We start from the raw sequence: 24,851 nt of genomic DNA on the forward strand, positions 1-24,851 counted from the left end.
GTTACAGCTGTCTCTGCGTCTCTTCTGTCACAGACAAGGGGGGGCAGGGGGCTTCCCTTCAGGTGGCCTTGACCATGTTCTAATCTCCACAGTGGGGAGGGGGCTATGGAGGCAGGCCAGGGGTTGCCTTTAAGCTGGGAGACTGCTAACGACGTCATGCTGTTGTGCCAATGTGTAGTCTTGGTGAAGTGAGCCAAATCTGAACAGAGACTGAGAGCCCCGCAAAGCCCTTTGTCATAAGGGGAAGGCAAAGGCAGAGGCATGTGGGGACGTGGAGGGCAATTGGAGGGGCAGGTACCCACCCCACGTGGTATAGTGCTTGGCCCCAGCTTCAGCGGGGCTTGAAAAACTCACCCAGCTCCTACTAGCCAGGCTGAACTAAGGGCTTGAGCAGAGCCAGGCCACTTCCTTCCTGCTTGGTTCCTCAAACCCCATTTCTGCCCTCCCCTTCTCGCCCTCCTCCAGTCCCTTCCCCTCAATAACTTACCCTCCAGCCATCCAGAGAACAGCCTGGAGCCCTGCTCCCTGCCAGGCTGGGCCTCCAGTGCCCTTCACGTCGCTCAGCGTGCCGCGCTCAGCAGTTCCATTCTAGCCCCACTCCCGTCCGCCTTCTGCCCTCTCTGATGGCCTCTTTCTGCTCAAGTCCTTGTACGCCGTCTCCTGGGCCTACCAGCTTTCTTGGAGACGTCCACCATGCCCATCCCAGGCTTGTGATCCCTTGGCCTTTGGCTCCATCCTCTCCCTGTTCTCCTACCCCGCAGATTGCTCCTTCGGGACCTCGTCGTCCTCCCCGCTGGCTGAGGTCCCTCAGGGCACCGTGCTGGGCACCCTCCTCATCTCCCTTACACTCCCTGGGCGTCTCCGAGACTCCTGCCGTCTCTCAGTCGGCCTCTGCTTTGCACTTGTCTCCCTCAAACTGAAATTTCAGCCTGTCTCCCTGACCCCCTTGTGTATTTCCAGCTCTCAGCTGAAATGCAACATGGCCACAGCTGAGCTGCTGATCTTCCCCAAAGCCCTTCCCCCTCCCTGCCTCTGTCGTGCTGGGCAGCACCAACCCACATTCGCGCCTTTGCTTGCCCGCTAGCCCAGCATCCAGGCAGTGTCTAAATCTCACACGTCTCCTTCTGGCTAGGCCAGGGGGTCTCAAACTAGGGGTGGGACCCCTCAGGGGGTCGCGAGGTTACTACATGGGGGGTTGCGAGCTGTCAGCCTCCACCCTAAACCCTCCTTGCCTCCAGCATTTATACTGGTGTTAAATATACAAACAAGTGTGTTTAATGTATAAGGGGGGGGGGGTCGCCCTCAGAGGCTTGCTGTGTGGAAGGGGTCACCAGGACACAAGTGTGAGAACCACTGGTCTAGGATGTCAAAGCTTCTGTCGAAGCCCTGACCTTGCTTCCTGATTGCTGCAGCTTCTGCCCCTCCGGCCTGGCCTGTCTTTCAAGCTAGAATCTCTGTGGTCAGGGCTTGTGTGTCCAGTGCGTAGCACAAGGCAGCCCCTGTCGGGGTGTGGCCTGTAGCCTCTGCTGCAGTATAAACGATTCATGGGTTGAAGACAGAAGAGCCCTTAATCTGAGCCCCTGTAATAACGCAGCCATAGACCCTCACCCAGTGATTTCTCCACCAAACCCATCGATTCAGGGCTTCTGGAAACCTCCAGCATGGAGTTAAAGGCTGCAGTTTTCCTCTTATGCTGGGCAGCCTTATTAAAACCCCAATATGTGCTCCCAAGTGAGTAGCCACAAGATACAGGGGCCAGGCTTGGCACAGGGCTGCAAGAGAGCTGCATTCTCCCCACTGCATCTGTACAACGGCACCTGTGCTGCTGCTGCACGGTGCTTCCCCAGATGCAGCAGTTGAACACAGCCAGAGGGATGAAGACCTGTCATCCTCATCCCCATCAGTTTCCCTGGATCGTGGTGGCCTTGCTGAGGCAACGCTTTGTACGGCCACAAAAGGAGGAGTGACATGAGGGGGTCCCAGTGGCTTGGGAGAGGGAGGGGAGTGGCGGGAAGAGATGTGTGGATGGCTGGGGTCTAGCTGGAATGATCTAAAGTTGGGAGTAAGCTTGGTTCCTCCCCCTCCAGGCTGGTAGACCTGTTAGTGATGGAAAGGAGGTTCCTCTGGTTCCTGGGTACACCTGGTAACTTCCTACAGAGCCTGCAGGTTGACTGAAGAGGCAGCATTGACTGGTTCCAGAGGGTGTGGTATCTTCTGTGAGCCAACATGTGCACCCACCTTACTGCCCTGATGTCCGTATCAGTAACACGCCTCCCCTCTCCTGTTCCTCCTAGTTACAGCTACATGATCGATAACGTCATCCTGCTGATCACCGGGACGTTGCACCAGCGCTCCATCGCGGAGCTGGTGCCCAAGTGCCATCCGCTAGGAAGCTTTGAGCAAATGGAAGCTGTGAATATTGCTCAGACCCCTGCGGAGCTCTACAACGCAATCCTGGTGGATACGCCCCTGGGTGAGCAGTGTTTATTCAAAGTGCCTTTCAGCTGGGCTTAGAACCGGGCTGCCCATTCATGCACTAGGATGGGCACAAACCCGTGTTTCTGAATCCGGGACTACAAAACTGTCTAACCACCGAGACAGGCATGGTGGGTTTTACTGCCTTGTATGTCTGTCTTGAACTATCTTGTGCATCTACAACTCAGTGATCCGTGTAGCGACCCCCTTAGTTCCCCATCAGCTGCTCTACAAATGGTCTTATGCAGAAACCTGAAGGTAGAAAGTTAAAGCTGTTAAATGTAATTTTCTTTTAACACTATTGTCTTGGCTGACACACAGGTAATGCAGGGCAGTTTAGCAAATAATCTGGAGGCTCTCTGAGGGAGTGAGGTAATTTTACTTAATTTAGCAAGTTGGTAGCACAGATTTACTATTCCCATTGGAACACTGAGCAGTTTGGTTGGAACACTGGCCAGTTTTCTATGGGCATCGTTCCCGATAGCTCCCACTTGCATTCCTCTCTGCCTTTACTTGTACTGATGCAGGCAGTAAATACAGGCAGTCACTCCATAAACCATGAGTGCTGTAAACCAGGAGTTCCAGTTGGAAAACTGACTTACCGTATACCGATCTGTAGAATCTTACAGAAGTGTTACTGTTATGTTGAAAGAATGGTCAGCAAAGCCTTCTCTCACCGGCAGTGAGACATAACAGTAGAGGAGAAAAGTAACTCTCCAAGTGGGAGATGCCTCTAATTTTGTTAAATGTTGGTAATTGCTGTGGTCTGCAGAGCCAGACTTGTCTATGTCCCACTATGAAACAAGTACTTTAAACTCATCCCAGTGGTACTTTATCCCAGCAAGAGACAGACTTAAAGCCAGCAGTGGAGCAGTCTGGGAGCAGATGAGCGAATGCTTCCATTGTGCACAGTGGCTGTCTGGACACACAGGCCTCCTGGGCTAGTGTTGGCAAACTGAGTTAAAGGAACATAATCGATGGGATGATTCATGAGCAGTTCTTCTTCTAGCTGCTCCAGAAAGGATGCAATTCCCCAACAGACTGAGTCCTGGTGGTACAGTTGGTAGCAGCCTAGATTTTCATAGCTGGGAAAGAAAGTGCTTCCCATAAACACAACCTGGGAAGATGAGGCAGAGAAATAGTTGATGAGAAAATGAGTCATTAGACAAGGAGCCAAGAAATTGGTCAAAAACTGAACCAATAGCGAGAGCTCTTGCTCCCATGTATTGTGTGTTCCGCTAGGGAAGGATCCCCTGCAGCAAAGCCAAAGCGTTGACATACGTTCCCTGAACATGAGAGTGGGGAAACAGAAAGTGAACCCTAGCATAAAAGGGGCAGCAAGATGGGAGCGGAATGAACACCAGGGCCCTTAACGCAATAGCAACTACAAGCGTAACGGAAGGTACTGCAAACTCTAGTACGTGGGAAGTGTGTTCTCCAGTTACTGGTGGCCTGTCTCACAGGATGGCAAATTCCCAAAGCTGAATGCATTGTTTAAAAAAGTCTGACCAGCTGTGCAGTGTGTCCGTCTCTAGGCTCTAAGTGTCCAGGGTTTATATTGAATGAAAATGATGATCTCTTACTGAGAAACAAGGCGGTGCAGAACATTCCTGTCGGTCAGAGTCTTTAATCCAGCTCTTTACCTTCCTAAAAGCTTAACATCCTCTGCCCCCGTGAACGTCCCATCACCGTTACAGGCACATGGACTTCCCTCTTCCCCCATTTGATTGCATTTGCCTTCTTTTTGTCTACTTCAGCGTTTGTTCACCACCGTGGCTGGTGCTGGCCCGGTCCTGGGGAATAGCGAAGTGCTGCCTAACAAACAAGCATGCTAACTGCTACTGCTGCAGTCTGACATGCGCCCGAGTCTGGGACCTTATAGCCTTGCAGCTCAAGACACCCTAGGAAATTCAATTTCTAAATGGCACTAGTGTCACCACCATAAAACTACTGGTAAGACACTGCCCCTTTCTGCAGAGCTCTGTGGGAGGCCTGGTGGTTCCCCGGCTTTGCGGCACCATAACTCCCGGGGACTAGAAAAGGCACAGCCAGTCTTTTTCAGAAGAGTTCGGCTCCCATCTAGGCACCAGAATACAGGCCTGATTATTCCGAGCTCAGCTCCCAATCCGAGCACTTTTGAACATCCAGCCGTAAGGGTCATGCTGGGGGCTGTGCCTTTGGAAACCTGGCCTCCTGCTTGCAAAAGGTCTTACAGTCCCTCTCTGGGGAGCACAGTCTGCAACTCGGAGCAGCAGGAGCATGCTGCAATTTTGCTCATGGCTTTGTGTGTGTTTCAGCTGCCTTCTTCCAGGATTGCATATCCGAGCAGGACCTCGATGAAATGAACATCGAAATCATCCGAAACACGCTGTATAAGGTAAGTGTGGCCCTCGCGGTGAGGGAAGTAGCTAATGAAACAGCTTCCTGGAGTAACAAACATCAGTGACTCGTGCTGTGAGGGGGTGGGGCATTGCTGGTCGTTCTGCTGTGGAGGGAGCTGAGCAGGGGGAGCGCTCATGGAGCGCTGTCCTAGCTGGCTGTTTCCAAAGACAGCTTTTCCAGGCTGGGTAAAGAGAGTGGTTAGTATGTTCGCTGTATGTCGTAAAGCCAGCTAGAAGCAGCTGCCCCTGGGAGCAATAATGCAGCTATAACGTGACCGAGAACAGGGTCTGTGTCCAGGATGGAATGAAGCCATGTGCCGGGCTCGGGGGTCTGGAGGTTGGTTCACACAGTGCTATTATATCCAGCTTGCTAGTGCCAGCTGCTTCCAATCTCTGCTGCGGTGTCAGCCGGCTGGCAGCGAGGGTGTCCTTAAAGTACCTTTTGACCTCACCTCTCTGAATAACCTTGCATGAGTTGTGCAGGCTCTGGCGGAGGGCTGCTCCTTGGCTGACAGAGGTGGCCACAGAATCCATGTAACGTGAAGACTGCTCCCTCGGGCCTGGCTCCGAGATCATGGACCAGTAACGTGCTTTTTTAAAAAGTGAAGGTTTGCTTGGGAAAAGGCTTTAGCGCCTCAGCCGAGCTGCTGGAACAATGGATACCCCAGCAATGCAGCGGCATAGAGGAATAAGGAGACGGCATGTGTACAGAGCTAACTGCAGCTCCTACCAGTACGGTCTAGTTCTAGCCAGCACTCTCAGGAACTTCCCATTAATATGAAAACCAGCTCCTGTGCTTGTCACAGCCAGTGCTGCCATGAGGCTATCACTCCATCTTGAGTGTCTGGTAAAGGGCGGGATACAGATTATATCTGTCTTCCTTGTTTTCATAATCGGAACTAGCCAACAGCTGGGGTGTGACCTCTGCTTCTGATGGGTGGTAGTGAAGGTCAGTTTCAGCATGGAGGCTAGTTAGGGGAAAACCTGCTAAGCTGAGTGTGGTCTCTTGCATGCAGCACATGTGCACATGTGTGTATATGCCTGGCATGTGCAAACAGCTTGGGGCAATGTATTTGTGTAAAAAAACAAAACAAAACACATATCCCTGCATGTACTCTGGTCCTTCTCAGTGCTCTTTTCTAAACCCCTCTGGTTCTGCAGAAAAGGACCTAGGGGTTACAGTGGACAAGAAGCTGGATATGAGTCAACAATGTGCCCTTGTTGCCAAGAAGGCTAATGGCATTTTGGGCTGTATAAGTAGGGGCATTGCCAGCAGATCGAGGGAAGTGATCATTCCCCTCTATTCGGCGTTGGCGCGGCCACATCTGGAGTATTGCGTCCAGTTTTGGGCCCCCCACTACAGAAGTGATGTGGACAAATTGGAGAGAGTCCTGCGGACGGGAATGAAAATGATCAGGGGGCTGGGGCACATGACTTATGAGGAGAGGCTGAGGGAACTGGGCTTATTTAGTCTGCAGAAGAGAAGAATGAGGGGGGATTTGATAGCAGCCTTCAACTACCTGAAGGGGGGTTCCAAAGAGGATGGAGCTCGGCTGTTCTCAGTGGTGGCAGATGACAGAACAAGGAGCAATGGTCCCAAGTTGCAGTGGGGGAGGTTTAGGTTGGATATTAGGAAACACTATTTCACTAGTCGGGTGGTGAAGCACTGGAATGGGTTCCCTAGGGAGGTGGTGGAATCTCCTTCCTTAGAGGTTTTTAAGGTCAGGCTTGACAAAGCCCTGGCTGGGATGATTTAGTTGGGGATTGGTCCTGCTTTAAGCAGAGGGTGGGACTAGATACCTCCTGAGGGCCCTTCCAACCCTGATATTCTGTGATTCTGTGTGTGGCGCAGTGGCCAGTACTGTGCACAGTATCCAGATGAGGCTGCTCCAGTGGTTGATATAAAGGCGCTAGAATGTTCTGTGGTGTTCTCCATCCTGGGCCTTATGTATCAGAACAGCTTTCGCTTTTCTGACCACAGCTGCACATGGAGCAGAGGTCTCTGTTGAGCTGCCCATAGCAACATTGTTATGTGTTGCCCAGTCTCTTGGGTTTTAGTTGTCTCTGAGGTTCCTTGCTGCACACTCCCTTTCCAGATGTTTAATAAATACATTAAACAACATGGGACCTAGGACAGTGTCTTGAGGCCCTGCTGTTTGCCGTTCAACCCTGCTCATTGCTTTCTGTCTCCTAGGCAGGTTTTGATCCGTGACAATACTTTGTGTCTCGCCCCGTGATGATATCAGTTCAGTCTGTTGGGTACACAAGACACGTAAGGGTATAATTCCGCAGGTCACCCCATGAACTGCTTAAATATGGGCATGTTTGCCTCCCTTCAGTTCTCTGAAACAGTGGCTGATGCCTGTGATCAAAAGGACCTCGGTCAACTGCCAAACATTCTACAGCTCCTAGTTTTGCTTTTAAACTCCTTGCATTTGTATAGAAACTGTTCTCGATTTGTTTTTGACAAATAATTCCCAGCTCCTGTACGGTGCTTTTTTTTAAGATGGTGTTTGTATTTAATTCCTTTATAGGACACTGCTGATTTTGCAGACATTGCCTGTGTTCTTACCTCTGGTCGCTGGAGGTACAATACTCCAGCAATACTCCTCAGCGCAGGGACCGTCTCTAGCGGCATGTGCTGTGCACGACAGGCCGGAGCCCCTTTAGACCCTATGGTATTTGTCAATAACCCTCCCGAGGGGCTGGCTGCTTGCTCTGGGCCCCTTAGCATGCGGAGGGTGGGGGTTCCCCAGTAGCTCTGCGCACTGGCTAGCAGAAAACTCTAAAATGCTGCAAGTTTGTCTGGCTCGTGTAACTCAATAGCAGGAAGGATTTTCCTCAGCTTTTCTCCCCAGATTTGCTTCCAGGCTGAGGTCAAACGTGGCGCGGGGAGCAAGAGCTCTCAGGGAGCTGGTCAGAAAGCTCTGGGAGAGATCTGGGGCTGCAGTGGCAGTCCTGGCCCCAGAGTGGTGAAAGGCAGAGCTGAAGGCAATGAGTGTTGGGCAGATGCCGTCACCCCGGAGCCCAAGGGAGAGCACCCCGTCCTGGGGCACGTCACATTCTTGATTTCCCGGTTGAAAGTCCGTTTGGAAATGAGGAACACCTTTGCCCAGAGCGGCACTCCCCACTGCCTGCCACTGGTGTACCTGTCTCGCTCCCTCCCCACTGAGGTTTCCTGGCATGTTCCAGTTGTGAATGTGCAGTGAGGTGACTCGCTGTGAGGCAGCATCTTCCTAGGAAGAGTTTCACTTAACTGCACTTCTCTGGTCTCTCACTGGAGTCTGAAGCGACAGCCTGGTATCTCAGCATGTGTCTGACCCCAGAGGCACTTTAATCTCTCCAGCTGGCATTCCACAATGACCCCCCCCCCCCGCTCCCTGGGGGAGAGGGGTGCAGGGAGCTTGTTTTGATAGAAAGGGTGGGTTGAGGGTGTCTTGCATTTTCTGTTAGCTACCCAAACATAGATGGCACTTCACAGAACAAATGAGTCTACAGTCTGCGCATAGACCAGGCCGGGGTGATTCTCAGCTACAACAATGAGACTGTGGTTCCTTTGGTTTTCCTGTGATCATCAGGCCCTCAATGGGGACTTCTTAGTAGTGACCCTGTCTGTGTAGCACAGTGGAGCTGAATGAGACAGTCCAGCAGTTTACATCACTAGTCCTGCAGGTGGTTGGTAGGTTGCAGTCCTAGGGTAGGTGTGGCTGTGGCGGGTTAGATTACAGAACCCCCCCCCAGGAGCTGCCACCTGGTGTGCCAAGACTACCTCTGCTCCTGCTTTCCCTGCCAGCTGAGGACCCCAGCACCCTGTCTTGCTGAGCCAGGCACGCCCGTCTGCTCCAACACAGACCCAGGGTCTGAATCACGTCCCCTAACAGCTGTAGGCTTGACAGAAAGCAGCTTACAGAAGTGTTCTTGGCTTTTAACACTTAAATGCCCAACACCCAATGGGGTCTAAACCCAAATAAATCCATTTTGCCCTGTATAAAGCTTATGCAGGGTAAACTCATGAATTGTTCGCCCTCTATAACACTGATAGAGAGAGATGCACAGCTGTCTCCTCCCCCCCCCCCCCCAGGTATTAATACAGACTCTGGGTTAATAAGGAAAAAGTGATTTTATTAAATATAGACAGTAGGATTTAAGTGGTTTTAAGTAGTAACAGACAGAATAAAGTGAATTACCAAGTGAAATGAAGCAAAATAGAACGGGCAAATTTAAGCCTAATACAGTAATACAAGTTTCTTTCACAGACTGGACGCCTTCCTAGTCTGGACACGGTCCTTTGCCCGGTACAGCCCTTGTTCCAGCTCAGGTGGTAGCTAGGGGATTCCCCATGATGGCTGCCCCTCTTCGTTCTGTTCCACCCCTTTATAGATCTTTCGCATAAGGCGGGAATCCTTTGTCCCTCGCTGGGTTCCCACCCACCCCCTTCTCAATGGAAAAGCACCAGGTTAAAGATGGATTCCAGTTCAGGTGACATGATCACATGTCCCTGCAAGACTTCATTGCCCACTTGCCAGCACACGTGTCTACAGGAAGACTCACAAGTAAAACGGAGCCATCTGCAGTCAATTGTCCTGGCTGACGGGATAATTACAATAGGCCCTCAGTTATATTTCATATTTCTAGTTTCAGATACAAGGATGACACATTTATACAAATAGGATGATCACACTCAGTAGATTATAAGCTTTGTAATGATACCTTACCAGAGACCTTTTGCATGAAGCATATTCCAGTTACATTAGCATATTTTCATAAAATCATAGAGTGCAACGTCACCGTAGCTTTGCATCTCTTGTACCTTATCAGGCAGCCTGTCCCATGGGAGGTAAGGTGGTAGGCACAGGACCTTCAGCAGGAAGTGCCTTCTGAGCTGGAAGTGCTGTTACTGGCTAGACCAGAGTGAGTCACCCACACAAGGAACTCCAGCATACCCTGCCTCACTGCCTGTTTGTTTGGTTTATAGACTGGAAGACAAGAAGGGACCAATTAGAGGAGCCGTAGATGTATTCACAGTGAGGGCCAGGCTGCCTACCCACTTCTGAAATCCACCTGCAGCCTTTCTCCTCTTTGGCCTCCGTCCACTTCCATGGAAGCATGGTGATTGGAGTGGGTGGAGCTTCATGGGGATGTACCAGATGAGCAGTAGTGACAGGAGACGCGTGCCGTGATGCAGGGGTCCTACTGGGCTCATGTCTTGAGGCCTTTTGACACGTTCGGAAATGCTTGGGGATCATGTGGGCTGTAGATAAGTGTCACTCGTCCTCTCATCTGCTTGGCTTTCTCCTCAGGCATACCTGGAATCCTTCTACAAGTTCTGCAGCATCCTGGGCGGCACAACTGCAGACGCCATGTGTCCAATCCTGGAGGTAGGCTGCAGACGGGACACCCCTGCACATTCTGCATGGTATAATGTAACAGTAATCGCACTGTGCGCTGCTCAGCGCTCTCCAGCCAGAGCAGCTCAGAGCTGCCGATCGAACACAGAGACGTTGGTTTCTAACATTCCTTTGCACTTCGGTGCATGTGGCTAGCTTGCTTGGCTGGGGAGCCAGGAGAAGCTGTTGCTAGTGCTGGGAAGCGGGTGATGTCATCGCAGCAGGCTCCACAAACACCTTCCCACTTTGCCCTCTGCCAGAAATGCGAAAGGCCTGGGAGGTGGGGCATTTTGACTTGGAGCGGAGCCCGGGGACAAAGCAAGTTATGAAGCAGCTGGAAGGGCAGAGGGTGGGATGTGGCTCTCCCCGTTCCTGGCAGCCAAGCCCATGAGTATCCCTTCCACGGGTCTCTGCTCAAGTGGCCAGGCGCATACCTGTCCTTGGGCGCACTCTGCCCCTCAGTCAAAGGGACTGGTGGAAACCTCTTGTCAGGGCTGATTCCCCACTCTGGCACTTCAAGTGCAGAAGGTGGGGGCCCGCAGGGATTCTAAAAATTAATACTGGCCACTCCAGGCTTGTATTAAACTCCCAAGGTTGCAGCTTTTCTCTGACCTTGGCTGGGTAGATGCTGCCACCACCCAAATGCAAACCCCTTGGAACCCAGGAAGGCGCACTTGGGAATTCCTTCCTGTGGGTGCATACGTACACGTGTACGTGCGCGCGCGCGCACACACACAATTAGCTTTTGCCCCCAGCTATTTAAACAATATGCACAAACCTGTTAGGACACCAAAAATTCAATCCTGTTCTTAAAAAAAAAAAAAAAAGGTTTTTTGGTTTTTAATAAAATTTAAGAAAATACATCTGGAACTTAGGCTTTTGCTAGATTTTAAAAGAGCAATTCCAAAAATTAAGCCCCCAAAATAGCTTCCTTTGGGTTCAGCTTAAAGGTTACAAGCAAACAAAAGCGTCTGGGGTTAGCACGGAGGAGTCCACCAGCCAATAGAAATAAACAGAAATAAACCTAATTGTGTCTTTCTAAACATTTCTGATCTACTTACACCTCTGGGGGTTGCAAATACGTCATTCTAGGTATGAGCTGATGCTCTATGATCATACCTGACTTAACGCTTCTCATAGCATAACCGTTCCCTTTTCCCGTCTTTCCCGGAGAACAGCAACAGATACAAAGGGGAAGGTTTTTCCCCATTTTAAAAAGTTCTAGCCTTGGCATTGGTTCTTCTGGTCAGGTGCCCACTCCCTTTCCTTTACCTGGGGGACTTTTTAACCCTTTACAGGTAAAGCAAGCAGAGAACAGCCACCAAGAGGGACTTTATAGCTAACTGGCTGGCTCCCCCCACCCCCTTCATTTATCACACCACCTGTGGCCAGAGCTTTCACACACCTTGTCTCTGTTGTGAACTCCTGGCAATGGAATGCAACGCTGCGCCTCTTGCAAGGCTGTCTCCACCAGTTCAGCCTTGTTCCCTGTGATTATTGCATGCCGAGGAGCCAGCATCTGAACAGCGATTCTGCAGACAGGCTACACAAATCTGTGCCTGGCCTTAGAAAATCGACCCTGGGGCAGTGACTGCGTGCGGCACGCGAGCACCCGAGTGCAGTAGGTGGGACAAGCAGTTGATTTGCTAGCACAGAGACCAAACTGATTAGTCGAGACGTGGTCCCCAGGTTTTCAGGCCATCGCTCCCAGTTCCTGAGCGCTCTGAAGCCAGGCTGCTCAGTAGGAATGGTGACTCCCTCTGCCACCTGGCATTGTGCCCCACAAACAGCAGCTGGCTGGGGGGCTCTGGCCACATGTGCCAGGCTTGTGCCACAGGCTGTGTAGCCTGGCCCTGCTGGGAGTGGCAGAACTGTGACTGGTTTGCGCCTCTCCAGGGCTCTCACGTGCCCTAACGAAGCTGGATTTGCTCTTTATCACTGGCCTGGCCTTGCTCCATTCATCGGCCTGCAGCTTGAGCCCTGCATTTGCCAACTCCCAGCTGAGGGTTTGTGCTTTACCCAAGGGGGACGGGCACAGCACTGCCTAATGCCGCTTGTCTTTCTCTTAGTTTGAAGCGGACAGGAGAGCCTTCATCATCACCATTAACTCGTTTGGCACGGAGCTCTCCAAAGAGGACCGAGCTAAGCTGTTCCCGCACTGCGGGAAGCTCTATCCTGAGGGCCTGGCCCAGCTAGCCAGAGCAGATGATTACGAGCAAGTCAAAACAGTAGCTGACTACTACCCTGTAAGTACCCTCGGGGGTCCCAGGAGCGACTGCTCTCCACGCATTGATCAGCGAGTTTGTGGCACAACATGCACGGAGAAGGGGGGTGGGGTGGTGGATACCCTGGTGCATTTCAGGATTTGTCTGGCAGGGGCTCAGCAACGCTTCCTTTGGCTGAGAGAGGGCTGGACTGGGCTCCCTCCGGCGTCACTCGGTGCCGTGCTGGTTGCAGGTGGGATACAAGGTGCTGTTTGCTCCTTTTTTTTCCTCTGCTGAAGAACCTGAGTCATCTGCTGCACAGGGGCATTGAGACCCAGTTCTGAGTCCCCATGTCTCCATCCAGGCTGGGGTCACGGAGCAACAGGGGGGCACTCGTGGAGGTGGTGGCTGAAGGGACCCCCCGCCTTATGACTGGACCCTAGCGTTAGCATGCTGTGTGGCGAGTGCCTGGAAACCTGCCGGGGACCTGTTTCGTGCCATTTGAACCTGTTGGGAGCCTGAGGATGGAGACCCCGTCTCATCTAGAATGATGCACCCCCCGGCAGGAATCTGTAACCAAAGCCTTGTCTCAACACACACTGCACTGGTTTAACGAACGGTGCCCTGATCTGCATGGGTTAGCTTGCACCTGTAACGCTCCAGGAGTCAGGTTTAAACCAGCGAGTGTCCACACAGAGTAGCCCTGGTTTATTCATAGACTCCAAGGCCAGAAGGGACCACTGGGTTCAGCTAATGTGACCTCCTGCATAACACAGGCCAGAGAATGGTCCTGAGTTAATTCCTGTTGGCACCGGAGCAATGAAATCAGTTTCATATTTGCACTTGTCTACACACAAACCAGGCCCCAAATCTGCTGTCATTGACACCTGTAGTTTCAGTGCAAGCCTGTGTGGATGCTTACTCCAGATTAAGTGCCCTATTTCCAAATAATGTAAGTGGGTGGTAAATCATCAGTGCTTGCTGCGGTGAATCCTGGCCTTCCTCCGGGAGCCAGCCCAATGCCCTGCTGCTGCCAGCCTGGCGGAGAGACAAGAGTCTGCTTCACTTCTGACGGTCATTTCTTGCTGTCTGTGGTGCAGACTGCTGTGAGAACTTGCCCGGGATGAAAGGGTTTCTGTCTGGAGCTGGCACTTAGCTCTCTGCAGGGTGGGAAAGAGGGCTGCGCCCCCCCACCCCCCAGCAATGGGGGCTGGGTGATGTATAAGCACTCTGCAGGGAGCGTGCTGCTAGAGCAGGACTGGGAGGGACGATGCTGATGCTGGGCCGGGTTCTTGCTTTGATGCGTTCCTTGACCCCTTCCTCTTGCCGTAGGAATACAAACTGCTGTTTGAAGGAGCCGGCAGCAACCCTGGAGACAAAACCCTGGAGGACCGTTTTTTCGAGCATGAGGTGAGGGAAGGACCCTCTGTGCTGAGCCGTAGGAGCTGCTGCAGCGCTCAGCGGAAGTCTCCAGAGCAGCTGCAAAGGGATGTCTGGCAGCAGAGTCGCAGTCACACGGTGTGGGGGGGGCGACTGGCTCAGACGTTCTGTGCCCTGCCCCTGCTTTTCTTTCCAGCCCCTAGCTCCCTGCCAGGTGATTCACCGTGGAACCTAGGGAGCAACAATGAGCTTGCAAAGGGCTCTTGGGGCTTCCCCAGAAAGACAGTGGCAACCCAAACCTGGTGGCTATGTCCCTGTTCTCCTCCTCCACGCCACTCTCCTGCCCTGGCAGCAATGGCAGCTGGTGCTCAAGGATAGGCTTCTCCTACAGACTCTGCACAGGCACTGAGCCTGCACTGCTGGGTGCAACAGGAGCTCCACTCCAGCTGGGGCCATTCATCCCAGGAGCCCCGTTCTCTGGAGCGCTGGGCTGCTTTGCTGTGGGGCTGGGAATGGGGTCTCTGGGGGGGTGGCCTGCTGCTGGGAGGGGCAGTGCTGCAGGCAGTGACCCCTGCTCTTTGCTCTCGAAGGTGAAGCTGAACAAGCTGGCTTTCCTCAACCAGTTCCACTTCGGGGTTTTCTACGCCTTCGTCAAGCTGAAGGAGCAGGAGTGTCGCAACATCGTGTGGATTGCCGAGTGCATCGCCCAGCGGCACCGCGCCAAGATCGACAACTACATCCCCATCTTCTAACCGTCCTCGATCCTCCTGCTGCCGGGTGGAGCCCTGTGGAACTGCCCTTCCCCCCCAGTACATTCCGAATCATCACTAGTCCTCGCTCCGGGGACGGCTCCTCTCTGGAACGGGCTCGGATGGAAACTGGCCAGTCTGTTCCGGAGCTGCCGTTGTTTGTGTGAGTTCTGTGTGCTGTGAGGGGCCAGCGGGGCCTGGGACAGGCGCAGGGCCGGTGCAGCTATGGAGCAGGAGGGCTCCAGTCCACGTATTATAATTGTACCTGTGTCACTGTACTGATCAGCTGTGTGCGCGTCACTGAGCGAGCCAGTGCTGATCTCTGAGGGAACTGGCATCTCTCAGCCAGTAACTCCTTGCTCTTGAGTGACTCATTAGATATGTGTTGCCTGAGTTGAAATGTCGCTGTACCAAGGCTGAGATCCGAACAGTCTAGCTCCAGGAAGTATTGTCCCCAGAAGCTTCATGTGAGTGTGTCTCTTGCCACCCTTAGTGTAGCGGCTGCTGCTGTGTAATTCCTGCATCATCTTGTGTCTGACTCCTGCGAGGGCAGAAAGCCGAGCCGCCCTTGTCCCAAGAGCTGAGGCGGAAGCAGAGGTTCTTGCTGGCTATTGCAGGGCTCTGAGCAGCACACGGTGGCTGCGTCCTTCCCCCTGTCACCAGGCGGCACGTGCCCCCCGTGGCCCTGCTGGTGCTGAGGCAGACCAGGCACTGAGGAGGGGACCTGGCCAGCAAATGCCTTTGCCCCAGAAAGATTCTTGCTAATCTGCCCTCAACCTGGGACTGGGTAGCGAGCGAGGCTGGCCCTGCAGTGGCTGGGGGGCAATACGTACCTACTGCTGAGTGCAGGTGCTAGCCAGCCTGTCCAAGCCCCAGGGCTCCCCCCGGGCCCCCACCAGCTGCCACTCTTCTTCTGGGAGCCCCTGGCCTCTGCCCATTCCTGGGGGCTCTGAGCTGGCTGGCCTGCCAGGCCGGCTGCCTGTAACCTGGGAGCGGCCCCCTGCTTCCTATACAAACAGCAGTGACATGTCCCTGTGTGCAGTGAGCAGGCACCACACCCCCCCGATCCACGGTTAGGAGCACGTGTCCCCATAACCACTGCAGGCTCATTCCCAGGCTCTGGGGGCAGGGGCTTGGCTGGCGGCTCTTTGCCCAGGTGGTAAGATGGTCATTCAAAGGGATCCAGACGGCTATTGAAGTGACCTGTTGCTCTTTCTAGGCCAGGGCTTTCTGGGAAGCTGCCAAACCCCATCCCACCCATGCTGGGCGTCTGTCACCAACACTGGGGTGTTGGCGGGCAGTGCAGGTAGCGCGCGCCTGCCTTCAGCGACGTGGGTTTTGCAGCCCGTTAATGGAAGTTGAGATTGGGGGAGTGGGAGACCTGAGGAGCATGGGCTTGGAGCGTCTCCTGCCTTCCCTGCTGCTGGCTTTGGGTCGCTGCTGCTCTGCGCACGGAGGGAGGGAAAGGGTGCCTTCTGGTGCCCTTAGTTACCACCAACCCCCACACACACGCTCTCCGCTCAGAGCCCCCTTGGCCCATGCAGAGCTCCACCCTCCTGTCCCCAGAGCACCCTTCTTTTCAGTCTCTGCTCTGCTGCTCCCTGGAGTCAAGTTCCTTGGCATACAGCTGAAGGTTGCTGGAATTGCCCTGTCCCCAAAGCAGGGTGCTCAGCAGGCTGGGGGTGGTTGTGGTTCCTGGCCAGGGCCTGGCCCAGCGGCTTTGCTGGCTTGCTCCAAGCTGGCACTAGACGGCTCTATCTCCACAGCTTTGTGCTGCTCCCACGTGCATGTGTAGGAGACGTGTAAGAGCAGCCTGGACGCCCTGGCCTTGCTGCTCCGTCACTGCAGAATGGTTTGCTGTCCTGGCTCCCCTCCCCCGTGACAATAAATATCTGCCTAAAGCACCGTGCTGCCTGGACTGGTTTCTCGCCTGCAGCTCCAGGAGCCCTTCCCATCTGTGGCGGTGAGACGGGCGGCCCTGTGCTGGGATGGCCGGGGCAAGGCCAGGGCTCAGAGCCTGCACTTGAACGGGGCTTGGAGCCACGTGTCCGCTCCCAGCCCCTGGCAATCCTTGGGCATGGTCAGTGCTGCTACCAGCGTGCCCCTTGCCTGGGCCAGCTCTCCCCCTGCCGTGCAGGCCTGCGCGTATGGGACAGCAGCCTCCTCACGCGCTCGTGCTGGCTGGCTGGGCGAGTGCCTCCCCAGGACCCAGTCCAGGCAGCTGCTTTCTCTGACGAACAGTCCTGGTTGTGGGCCCAGGCTGGGGTGAGCTTGGTCGAAGCCTCCAGCTTCCCCGGGGTCTGAACTGGTCTTTGGAGCCATCCCAGGGTAGGTAGCCAGGCTGCAGAACAGCTGCTGCTGTTACCCCATGGCACCTGCAGGGGCTGGTGCTGCCTGGACAGATCTCACACCTGGGGCTGCAGGCAGGATTATCCCCATTTCATAGCTCAGTGACTTGCCCTGAGGCCTAACTCTCAACCACGTTCCTCCTGGGCCTCCGCCGTTCCCACCAGCCTGTCCCACCGCAGGAATCCCGCAGCAGCCCTGGTGCGGTTTCCCACCTCAGTAAGGGCCTAGTCCCTTGTCACGGGCTGGGCTGCCTCCCTGGGACCACGCAGGAGACTGGCCCTTGGGGGTGGAGCTCCTGCAGCCTGGGCCAGCCCATCACCCCCTCACTGGCTCTACTCTGGTAGAGCACCGTGTCCTGCTGATCCTGGGGGGTCCTTGGGGCCAGGGCTGCCCACACTGCATGGGCTGGCTGCTGCTACTGCTGTCCCCTGGCGAGGAGCATTCAGCTCACTCCAGGAGAGCCAAGCGGCAGATCCTGTGGGCCAGTGCCCTCCCCCTTCCTGGGCCCCCAGCCTTCCTCCCCTGTCACAGTGCCTGCCCAGTGCCCTTCCGGTCCTCAGTCCTGCACCCAGTGAAACGGTCCTCAAAGGGTTGAGCGTAGCCAGAGATTCCCAGCTGGGCTCCTGCCCTCACTAGGGCTCTCGCTCTTTATATGACATGGGCGCTATGAAAGAACCACCCAGAACTAGACCCGAACAGGCCAGGCCTGGCTACGGCTGCACGCTGCTGCTCTGGCTGGGTGAGTGATCGCTGGTGGCCATGACAGGGCTGAGCGCTCTGTGCACACAGGGTCACATAGCTCTGCCTTCCAGAGCTCCTGACGGGGTGTGGCGGGCAGGGACTGTTCTATGCACTGCAGCAGGAGGCTGCTAGCTGGGCGGCAGAGGCAGAATGGCACAGCCTGGCACTAGGGCAGCCGCCTCACGTTTGGCTTGTGCCTGGGCTGGCACCCGCCCACACGCGGGGTACTGGAGCGCTGGGTGAAGGCCGTGGAGCGATGGGCCCCTAGGACCTGGTTAGTGGACTTGGTACCGCGTGGCCAAACTGGGTTAGCGGAATGGGCAGAGTGCCGGTCTGGCTGTGGTTTAACATCAGCACTGCGGGCAGCGAGTAGGAAGGTAACAGTGGAGCTGGGTGAAACACCGGCTGGCGAGCCGCTCAGGAGCTGAGCCACCAGGCCTGAGGCCTTAGCTGGGAAGATGCTCCATCGGCCTAGCTGTTGGGCCAGGGCGGGGAATGAGCAGAGCCAACGCAGCAGGGGCTGCTCATGAAGCCCAGAGTGACACAGAGGTGCCCGCTTTGCGGTGTGGGGGGGGGGAGGCGAAGACCCCAGGCCATTCCTAAGTTTATGGGTGCCGCTGGCATTTGGCCAGGCGAGCCTACAGCCTGCTTAGCCTGGGAGCAGCCTTTTCTCTCACGCTTCGCCTCATTTCCCACAGGGCTTTGGGGTGAGGCGCTGTATGAGCCCAGGTCACCGCTCCTGCTGTGTAATGGCGGCTGGCACACAGGATGCCATAGGCTGGGGGCCTGGCCTGAGAGGGAGAATCAGGGGATGTGGCCCGGGAGGGAGCAGGGCCTGTCAGGGAAGGATGGGCTGCCAGAGACCAGTGTGGGGGCACCCGCACGCATGGGGCAGCAGCTCCCTGGCATTTGCCTTGTGGTCACGGCTGGGCCGCTGTCACGCGAGCAGCACGTCCCTCCCGGCGGTACCCCCACCTGTGCCGCTCTGCCCCCAGCCCCGAAGAGCAGGCTGTGCTGGGTGCGCACGGCTCAGGACGGGGACACGTTTGCTTCAGGCTTGGAAGCATTTGCCCTGGCACTGGGTAGCAGGAGGCAGAGCCTGAGTGCGCTTGGCCCAGCTGCAGGAACAAGGGCATGGGGCCCCCTGCATAGCAGGGAGAGGAGACAGGTGGCCAAGCTGAGCGCAAAGCCCCACAGCCGTGGGGGTGGCCCTGCGGCTGGTCTGGGCAAAGCAGGTCCTTCTGCCCCCCGGGACGTCACTCATGCAAGTAACATGCACTGAACGTCCTAGAAGAGCCCCTGCTCCTAAGCTCAGGCGACCGGGCTCACAGTTCAGTGTGAGAGCTGGACCCTTCGTTGGGGCTGCAGGCCCACCCCCAGGCACCGGTGTGGTCCCGTGCCCAGCCAGCCCCCTCGCTCTATAGTCACACACGCTGCAGGCAGGTTTGGAGCACAGGCAGCCGCCCCTGTTGCAGGCCCCGTAAGCCCTGTCCCAAAGAGCCCAGCTGCAGCGAGTGATGGGGCGAGGCAGAGGGTATGTGGGGGTACCAGCCTGGCACGGAGGCTCTATTACTCTGGCGCTCAGTTTCCAGAGTTAGCATCGCGGCTTAGCCAAACCAGGCCCTTCCTCGCAGACTGTGTGGGGCGTATAACAGGGGCTGGGCCTGGGGCGAGGGACAAACGAGGCTCTGCCCCATGGCCTCGGCTGCAGGCACACAGGAGGGCAGAGCTGGGCATGGGAACCAGTTCTGCTCTCCAGAGCGATCAGCCTGGCCCAGAGCCATTCTGCTTCCCCCAGGCAGCTCTGGGGCTGCGCCCTGCCCCCCTTAGAGCATGGAAGGGAGCTGGGGCGGGCTGGGGACCTGGAGCTGTCCCAGAGCTCCTAGCCCAGCCAGCGCCAGTCCCCGCATGGGGCGGATGGGAACTGCTGCTGTGGGACTGGGGGCAGCCAAGGTCCCAGGACCAGGGGGGGCTGATGGTGCCTGGTACTGAGTTCGCTCGGCCTCCCCCCCTAGCAGGAGGTGAGCTGTGCAGCGTGGGGTGCTGGAGGGTGGGCCTGGGACGGGAACAGGTGCTGAAGCAGCAGGGTCTCCTCCGTGCCACTGCAGTGCGTACCCGCAGCGGGGCTGAACCCATCACCCCGTGTCTCAGGGAGAGGGGCTGGGCTGCCCCAGCGGGGCTCAGGCTGCAGCCTGCCCCCCCCCCACCTCCCACGCTCCCTATCCCCTCAGGGGGGTGCCCCTCCCCAGGGCCTGTGCATCCCACGAAGCCCATCTCACGCCCCCAGTAGCACCTGGCCACATGTGCCATCACATGCCAATGCCATGGGCAAGTGTCCTGGAGATGGCTTGGCAGAGCCAACTGTCCCGTCTCCCTGGCTAAATGGGCACTGGCCTGCCTGCCCCCGCTGCAACGCATCCCACAGCACCCACAAACCTGGCCACAAACCCTCACCCCTGCATACTGCCCCCCGCACCACCACGGAGACCCACAAGCACTGCCCTGGCCGGCAGACCGACAAACGGGTGGATGTGCCAAACCCCGAACATCAACACAACAATCACAGCGCCAGCCACACACTCACACCCTCCCCCACACCAAGCCACAAAGAACCCGACACACACAACAGTCCAGAAAACAGCTGCACCCCTGCAGGGCTGCTATCGCCCAACGACCTTCCTCCCCCTGCCAAGTCTGGTAGGGCCCAATCCTGCACTGGGTGGGGGATGGATTTAATGACTGTTTCCAACACCTCTGGGCGTGGACTTCCCCTGGGAGGCCCCACCACCTCCCACCCGGAGAGAACGAGGCCTCAAGGGTTTAGCTGAAATACAAATAAAAGTTTGTATTTATTTAAATACGGTTTATTTAAAAAGTGACAATCACATAATTCATCCTGTGAAAATTTCCATGGAGCGTTCGCTCGAGACTCGGCCACCGCAGTCCCGGCTGACGTCCAGGAGCGCCGGCTCCTGGGCTGGAGTGTGAAGAGCTGCACCGAGAGGCAGACACGGGTTTGATCCATTGACAAGAAAAAGCCACCGCTCTTGAGCCAGTCGAGAGCCAGCGGAGAGATTAACACTCACATCCCAGCAGCAGCAAAGAAAAATTCACTTAGCTGAGAAAAATCACTGAGGTACAGGCCATGGTGAGGGGCCGATGACCCAGCCGTTGTGCCGCGTCGCGCCAGCGGCCTTGTCATGAGACACGCACGCAGTTAGAAAAATAATACAAACCAAGGTCTCTAGCGCACTTTGATTCTTACATAGTAGGAAATAGATCTGCAGCTGTTTGATTCAGAGAAAGCAATTTGGTTTCTGAGTGTGCTGATTATCCCTGCCCGGCCCCCCAAGAACACGGCGGCGGCGGGGTCGTGCCACGCACACGCGCTCTCGGTTTTACCTAGGTTTGGGCCTAGGACTCTAAAGAGAGAAGACTCCCTCCACCGCCCCTGCTTTACGATAGCTCCAAGCGCCTTCCTGTCTCCCCGCAGCCTGCGGGCGAGGGTCAGTCGTGCCTGAGGCCGTTCTGGTGCTTGGGCTGCAGGGCCCGGGGCAGTTTTTGGTTGATGAAGAAAGTTTTAAGGAAGAGGTCTCTGATGATGGAGGGCAGATAGTGGTGGATGAAGTAAACGAGCCGCATGCCCGCCCCCGGGTAATAGCGCGCCGCCGGACGGGCGGAGATGAGGGCGTCGGTGATGCTGTTCACCACTGAACTCAAATCCTCGTTTGCAGTCTTCATGAATTTCACAAACTGCTTGTTGATCTCATGGATGTAGTCCTCCCCGTAGGCCTGCAGCAGGTCGGCAGGCAGGCTGGCCAGGAGCTGCTCCTTCTTCTCGTGCCAGTAGGCAGGGTCGCAGCTCGTACCTAGAACGAACCAAACAGCCTTAAGCCGTAGTCTCCCTGCTGCCTGGCTGCCCTGGCCTGGGGGAACGCAGAACCTCCCTCCTCCAGCCAGGGCATCCCTGGCTGGCAAACCTAGGGAGCCGGCCCTCCTCCCAGCCGTGGGGGCGAGAACCGGCCCCGCTGGCCTGTGCTCACGGCAGGATGGGGGTCAGGCAGCGGGTCTCATCACATAATCCCTTCTAAGGGCCAGGCTGCCCAGGGAGCCACAGTCTGTCAGCAACGCGAACTCGCCCCCTGCTCGGGAACGGCCTCCAGTTCTCAGGGGCCATCTGCACAGCAAAAATACCCTGTGGCCACGTGGCTCAGAGCCTGGGTCGATTGCCTCTGGCTTGCAGGGCGCAGGGCTAAAACCAGCAGTGTAGCTGCTCGGGCTGAAACGCAGGGAGTGGGTCAGCCCTGGAGTATGAGTCCCGCAAGCCCAAGGCAGTTGGCCCTGGCTGAGACTGGCTGTGTAGATGAACCCTCTGGACACAAGCTGGTGACCCGTCCCCGCTGGGTAGGGCCCTACCAAAGTCACGCTCCAGTTTGGTCAACTTCATGGTCATAGGAATTTAAAATTAGTGTCACGGTGTCAGTGTCTACACCTGAGATTTCACAGTGTTGTAACCATGGGGGTCCTGACCCAAAAGGGGGTCACAATTAAGCTGTTGTGGGGCTCACTTCTGAGCTGCCGTCAGCCCTCATCCTCAGTCCTGGAGTCTCCACTACCTCAGTGCCCCCCGCACGCTGCCTCGGCCCGCACCTCATGGCGCCGGACCCTCTGTTGTCACGTAAGGGTTCGGCTACACCGGACCCTTATTCCGGACTAAGCTGGGGTGTGAATTTACCGTAGAACCGCCACTCCAGACCAGCTCCATGTGCGGACAGCCCACCCTCCTCCTTTGGGCACTGCAGTGCAAGGCTTTTTAAAAGTAACTAGTGGCATCCCGGGTGCAGCCCTACCGCCTGCTGCCATTCCCCCAGGGCCGTGTCTCGCTGCACTTGCTGTCTCTGATCTAGCTGCGAGGTGCGGATCCCGGGCTTTCCGTTTTTTCCGTGACACTCCCTGCCCACCGCTGCTCTTGTACAATAACTGTTAAGTAACAGCATCATAATGACAGGGCGAGGCAACCAGCACACGGACGACATGTGCCGATGATGACACCACATTGGCAGGAGTTGCTAACCTCAGTGAAACCCCACCGCGGGCCCCAGAGGGACGAGACACACGGGCAGCAGGTAAAGTGAGATTGTTAAATAGCTGGGGGGATAATCCCAAGCCTAGATACGCCCTGGGAAGCAGAGCTGCTGAGTCTTGGGAGGAGTAAATTAGACAGGATGTGGCAGCTCAAAAGCACCACCTCATCCAGGAGCCAGCAGGCTGCGTAGTGCCCCTTCAAAACAGAGCGAGGACTGGCCCAGAGAGACACCACACGGCCAGGGAAGGATCCGCCGGCTCAGTTAGTTCCATGAGAGTAAAGTCCCGTCTCCCCTGCTCACCACAAGTGACCTGCCCCCCACGCTGGGACTGGCTGGGGTTTGAATAGCAAAATCTGTCCCTGTCCCATTCCCCGGAAGTGGAGCAGAAAACGCCCCGTGCAGTTTTGGTCGGAACACGTGTCAATGAAGCCCCCCTCTGTACAGCTCTGGGGAGCGACCAGCTGGCAGGTCTCCCCTCACATCAGAGAAACGCTCCCCTCTAACCCTGGGGTGCGAACAGGCCTGGAACGTGGGTCCGGTTCTGGGCACTTCAACGAGAGGAGGGTATTGCAGATAGTTCAGAGCAGAGCAACTGCCGTGACAGGGGCCGGAGGGATGGTTAGCACAGGAGCAGAAAAGAGCGAGGGTTGAATGCAGTGCGGCCAAGGGACAGCTAAGGCCAGACTTTTAGAGAGGCTCAGCATCGCACCCACAGCCAGATTTTCTACCCAGCTCAGCACCCAGCAGCTCCCATGAGCGGGAAATTCCGGCAGTCTTGCCCCTTAGGGTGGATCTGTATTGGACAGTGCACTCTGGGCAACCAGACAGCACCGCTCAGCACACAGAGCTCCCAAAAGGGAAGCAAATGACAGCTGGTCTGGGCCATTAGAGAGTTCAGGGTTCAGTCCTGGCCGTGCCTGAAGTGATCCTGAGCAATCTCTCTGTGCTCTGACCTTTACCAAGAGGTGGACGCGGCTGGTCCTTTCCTCCTCTCCTGTACAGACAGAGGCTTTCATTAACAAAGGCTGTGAAATGCTCAGGAAACATTCAGGGGGACAGCGGGGAAGGGGCATCTTCCCACACAGCAGGTTTTCGGAGCCGGGCGTCACTCCCACCGAGTGTGTGGTGCTCCCTGAGACACAGGCCCTTGTGACAAACCTGCCCAGTGCAGCACGTGTCCCCCCCAGCACAGCCCGGCTGGCAGGCGAGGGGCGCTTACTTACCAGTTTTGAAGTAGCCGGGTAGGATCACGCTCACTTTGACCCCCCAGGGCTCCAGCTCGCTTCGGAACGTGTCCATGAGGAGGGTGAGGGCAGCTTTCGAGGCCCCGTACGCTGCTAAACAAGGGTACGGCATGTCGCCTCGGGGAGAAGAAAACACACGGGCCGTTGCTGCGGGGCCACAACTATTTGCGAGACAGCACAACAGTATCAGAACCCCTGGGGCCCGGTCCTGTGGGGTCCAGCACTTCCACCCAGCCCAGCTAGGCACGTCCTCTCCAAGAGAGAGACGGGCTGAAACTCGGGACTGTCACAGCCGAGTCCTCACTCCGCCTCCAGCCGAGAGCACCGCAGCCCCCACTGGCTTCCGTCTAGAACAACGGGCGAGTGTCACGATATCACGTCTCCTCCCTAGAGACCTCCGGGGCTTTGCAGCAAGTTACCGAAAGCCGCGCCACTCGCCCAGGGCGGCGAGCTCCCGGACCAGTTCCACTCCCCAGAGAGGACGGACCCGCCAGCCTCCAGGGGGAGACGCGTGGGAGCGGGAGGGGGGGGGAGTTCTTGGCAAGTAGCACCAGGCTACTACGGACCTGCCTCCTGGGGGAGGGACTGACCCCAACGCTTGGAGCTCTGCCTTCAGAACAAGATGCAAACCTCACAATGGCAGCTGGGGAAGAGGGAGCATCAGCCCAGCAAAAATTAAAACATTCAGCAGCTTTCTGGGCGTGAAGGAGGCAGCTGGACTCTTCGCTGGGTTGGCTGCTTGGCATGCTCAGATGCTGCAGCCACAGTAGGGTGACCAGGTGTCCAGTTTTCGACTGGACCACCCGGTCGAAAAGGGACCCCGGCGGCTCTGTTCAGCACCACCGACTGGGCCG

The 24,851-nt window shown here is 56.1% G+C and overlaps 2 protein-coding genes across 2 annotated transcripts in view; one reads left to right on the top strand and one right to left on the bottom strand.

Annotated features, from left to right (window-relative positions):
• Positions 1-16,480, top strand: part of ATP6V0D1 (ATPase H+ transporting V0 subunit d1) — a 75,227-nt gene extending 58,747 nt beyond the window's left edge. Inside the window, exons 3-8 of the mRNA XM_044987469.1 lie at positions 2,295-2,473; positions 4,773-4,852; positions 10,157-10,234; positions 12,313-12,489; positions 13,780-13,857; positions 14,418-16,480. Of these exons, the coding sequence (XP_044843404.1) occupies positions 2,295-2,473; positions 4,773-4,852; positions 10,157-10,234; positions 12,313-12,489; positions 13,780-13,857; positions 14,418-14,579 (754 nt within the window). The 3' untranslated portion in view covers positions 14,580-16,480. The remainder of the gene's footprint in view (positions 1-2,294; positions 2,474-4,772; positions 4,853-10,156; positions 10,235-12,312; positions 12,490-13,779; positions 13,858-14,417) is intronic.
• A 4,047-nt stretch (positions 16,481-20,527) lies between these two features.
• HSD11B2 (hydroxysteroid 11-beta dehydrogenase 2) overlaps positions 20,528-24,851 on the bottom strand; it is a 55,028-nt gene continuing 50,704 nt past the window's right edge. The window contains exons 4-5 of the mRNA XM_044987468.1: positions 23,977-24,114; positions 20,528-21,535 (exon numbers count right to left, since the gene is read on the bottom strand). Of these exons, the coding sequence (XP_044843403.1) occupies positions 21,174-21,535; positions 23,977-24,114 (500 nt within the window). The 3' untranslated portion in view covers positions 20,528-21,173. The remainder of the gene's footprint in view (positions 21,536-23,976; positions 24,115-24,851) is intronic.

The sequence above is a fragment of the Mauremys mutica genome, chromosome 14 (genome assembly GCF_020497125.1).
Source record: "Mauremys mutica isolate MM-2020 ecotype Southern chromosome 14, ASM2049712v1, whole genome shotgun sequence".
In the NCBI taxonomy this organism is placed as follows: Eukaryota; Metazoa; Chordata; order Testudines; family Geoemydidae; genus Mauremys; species Mauremys mutica.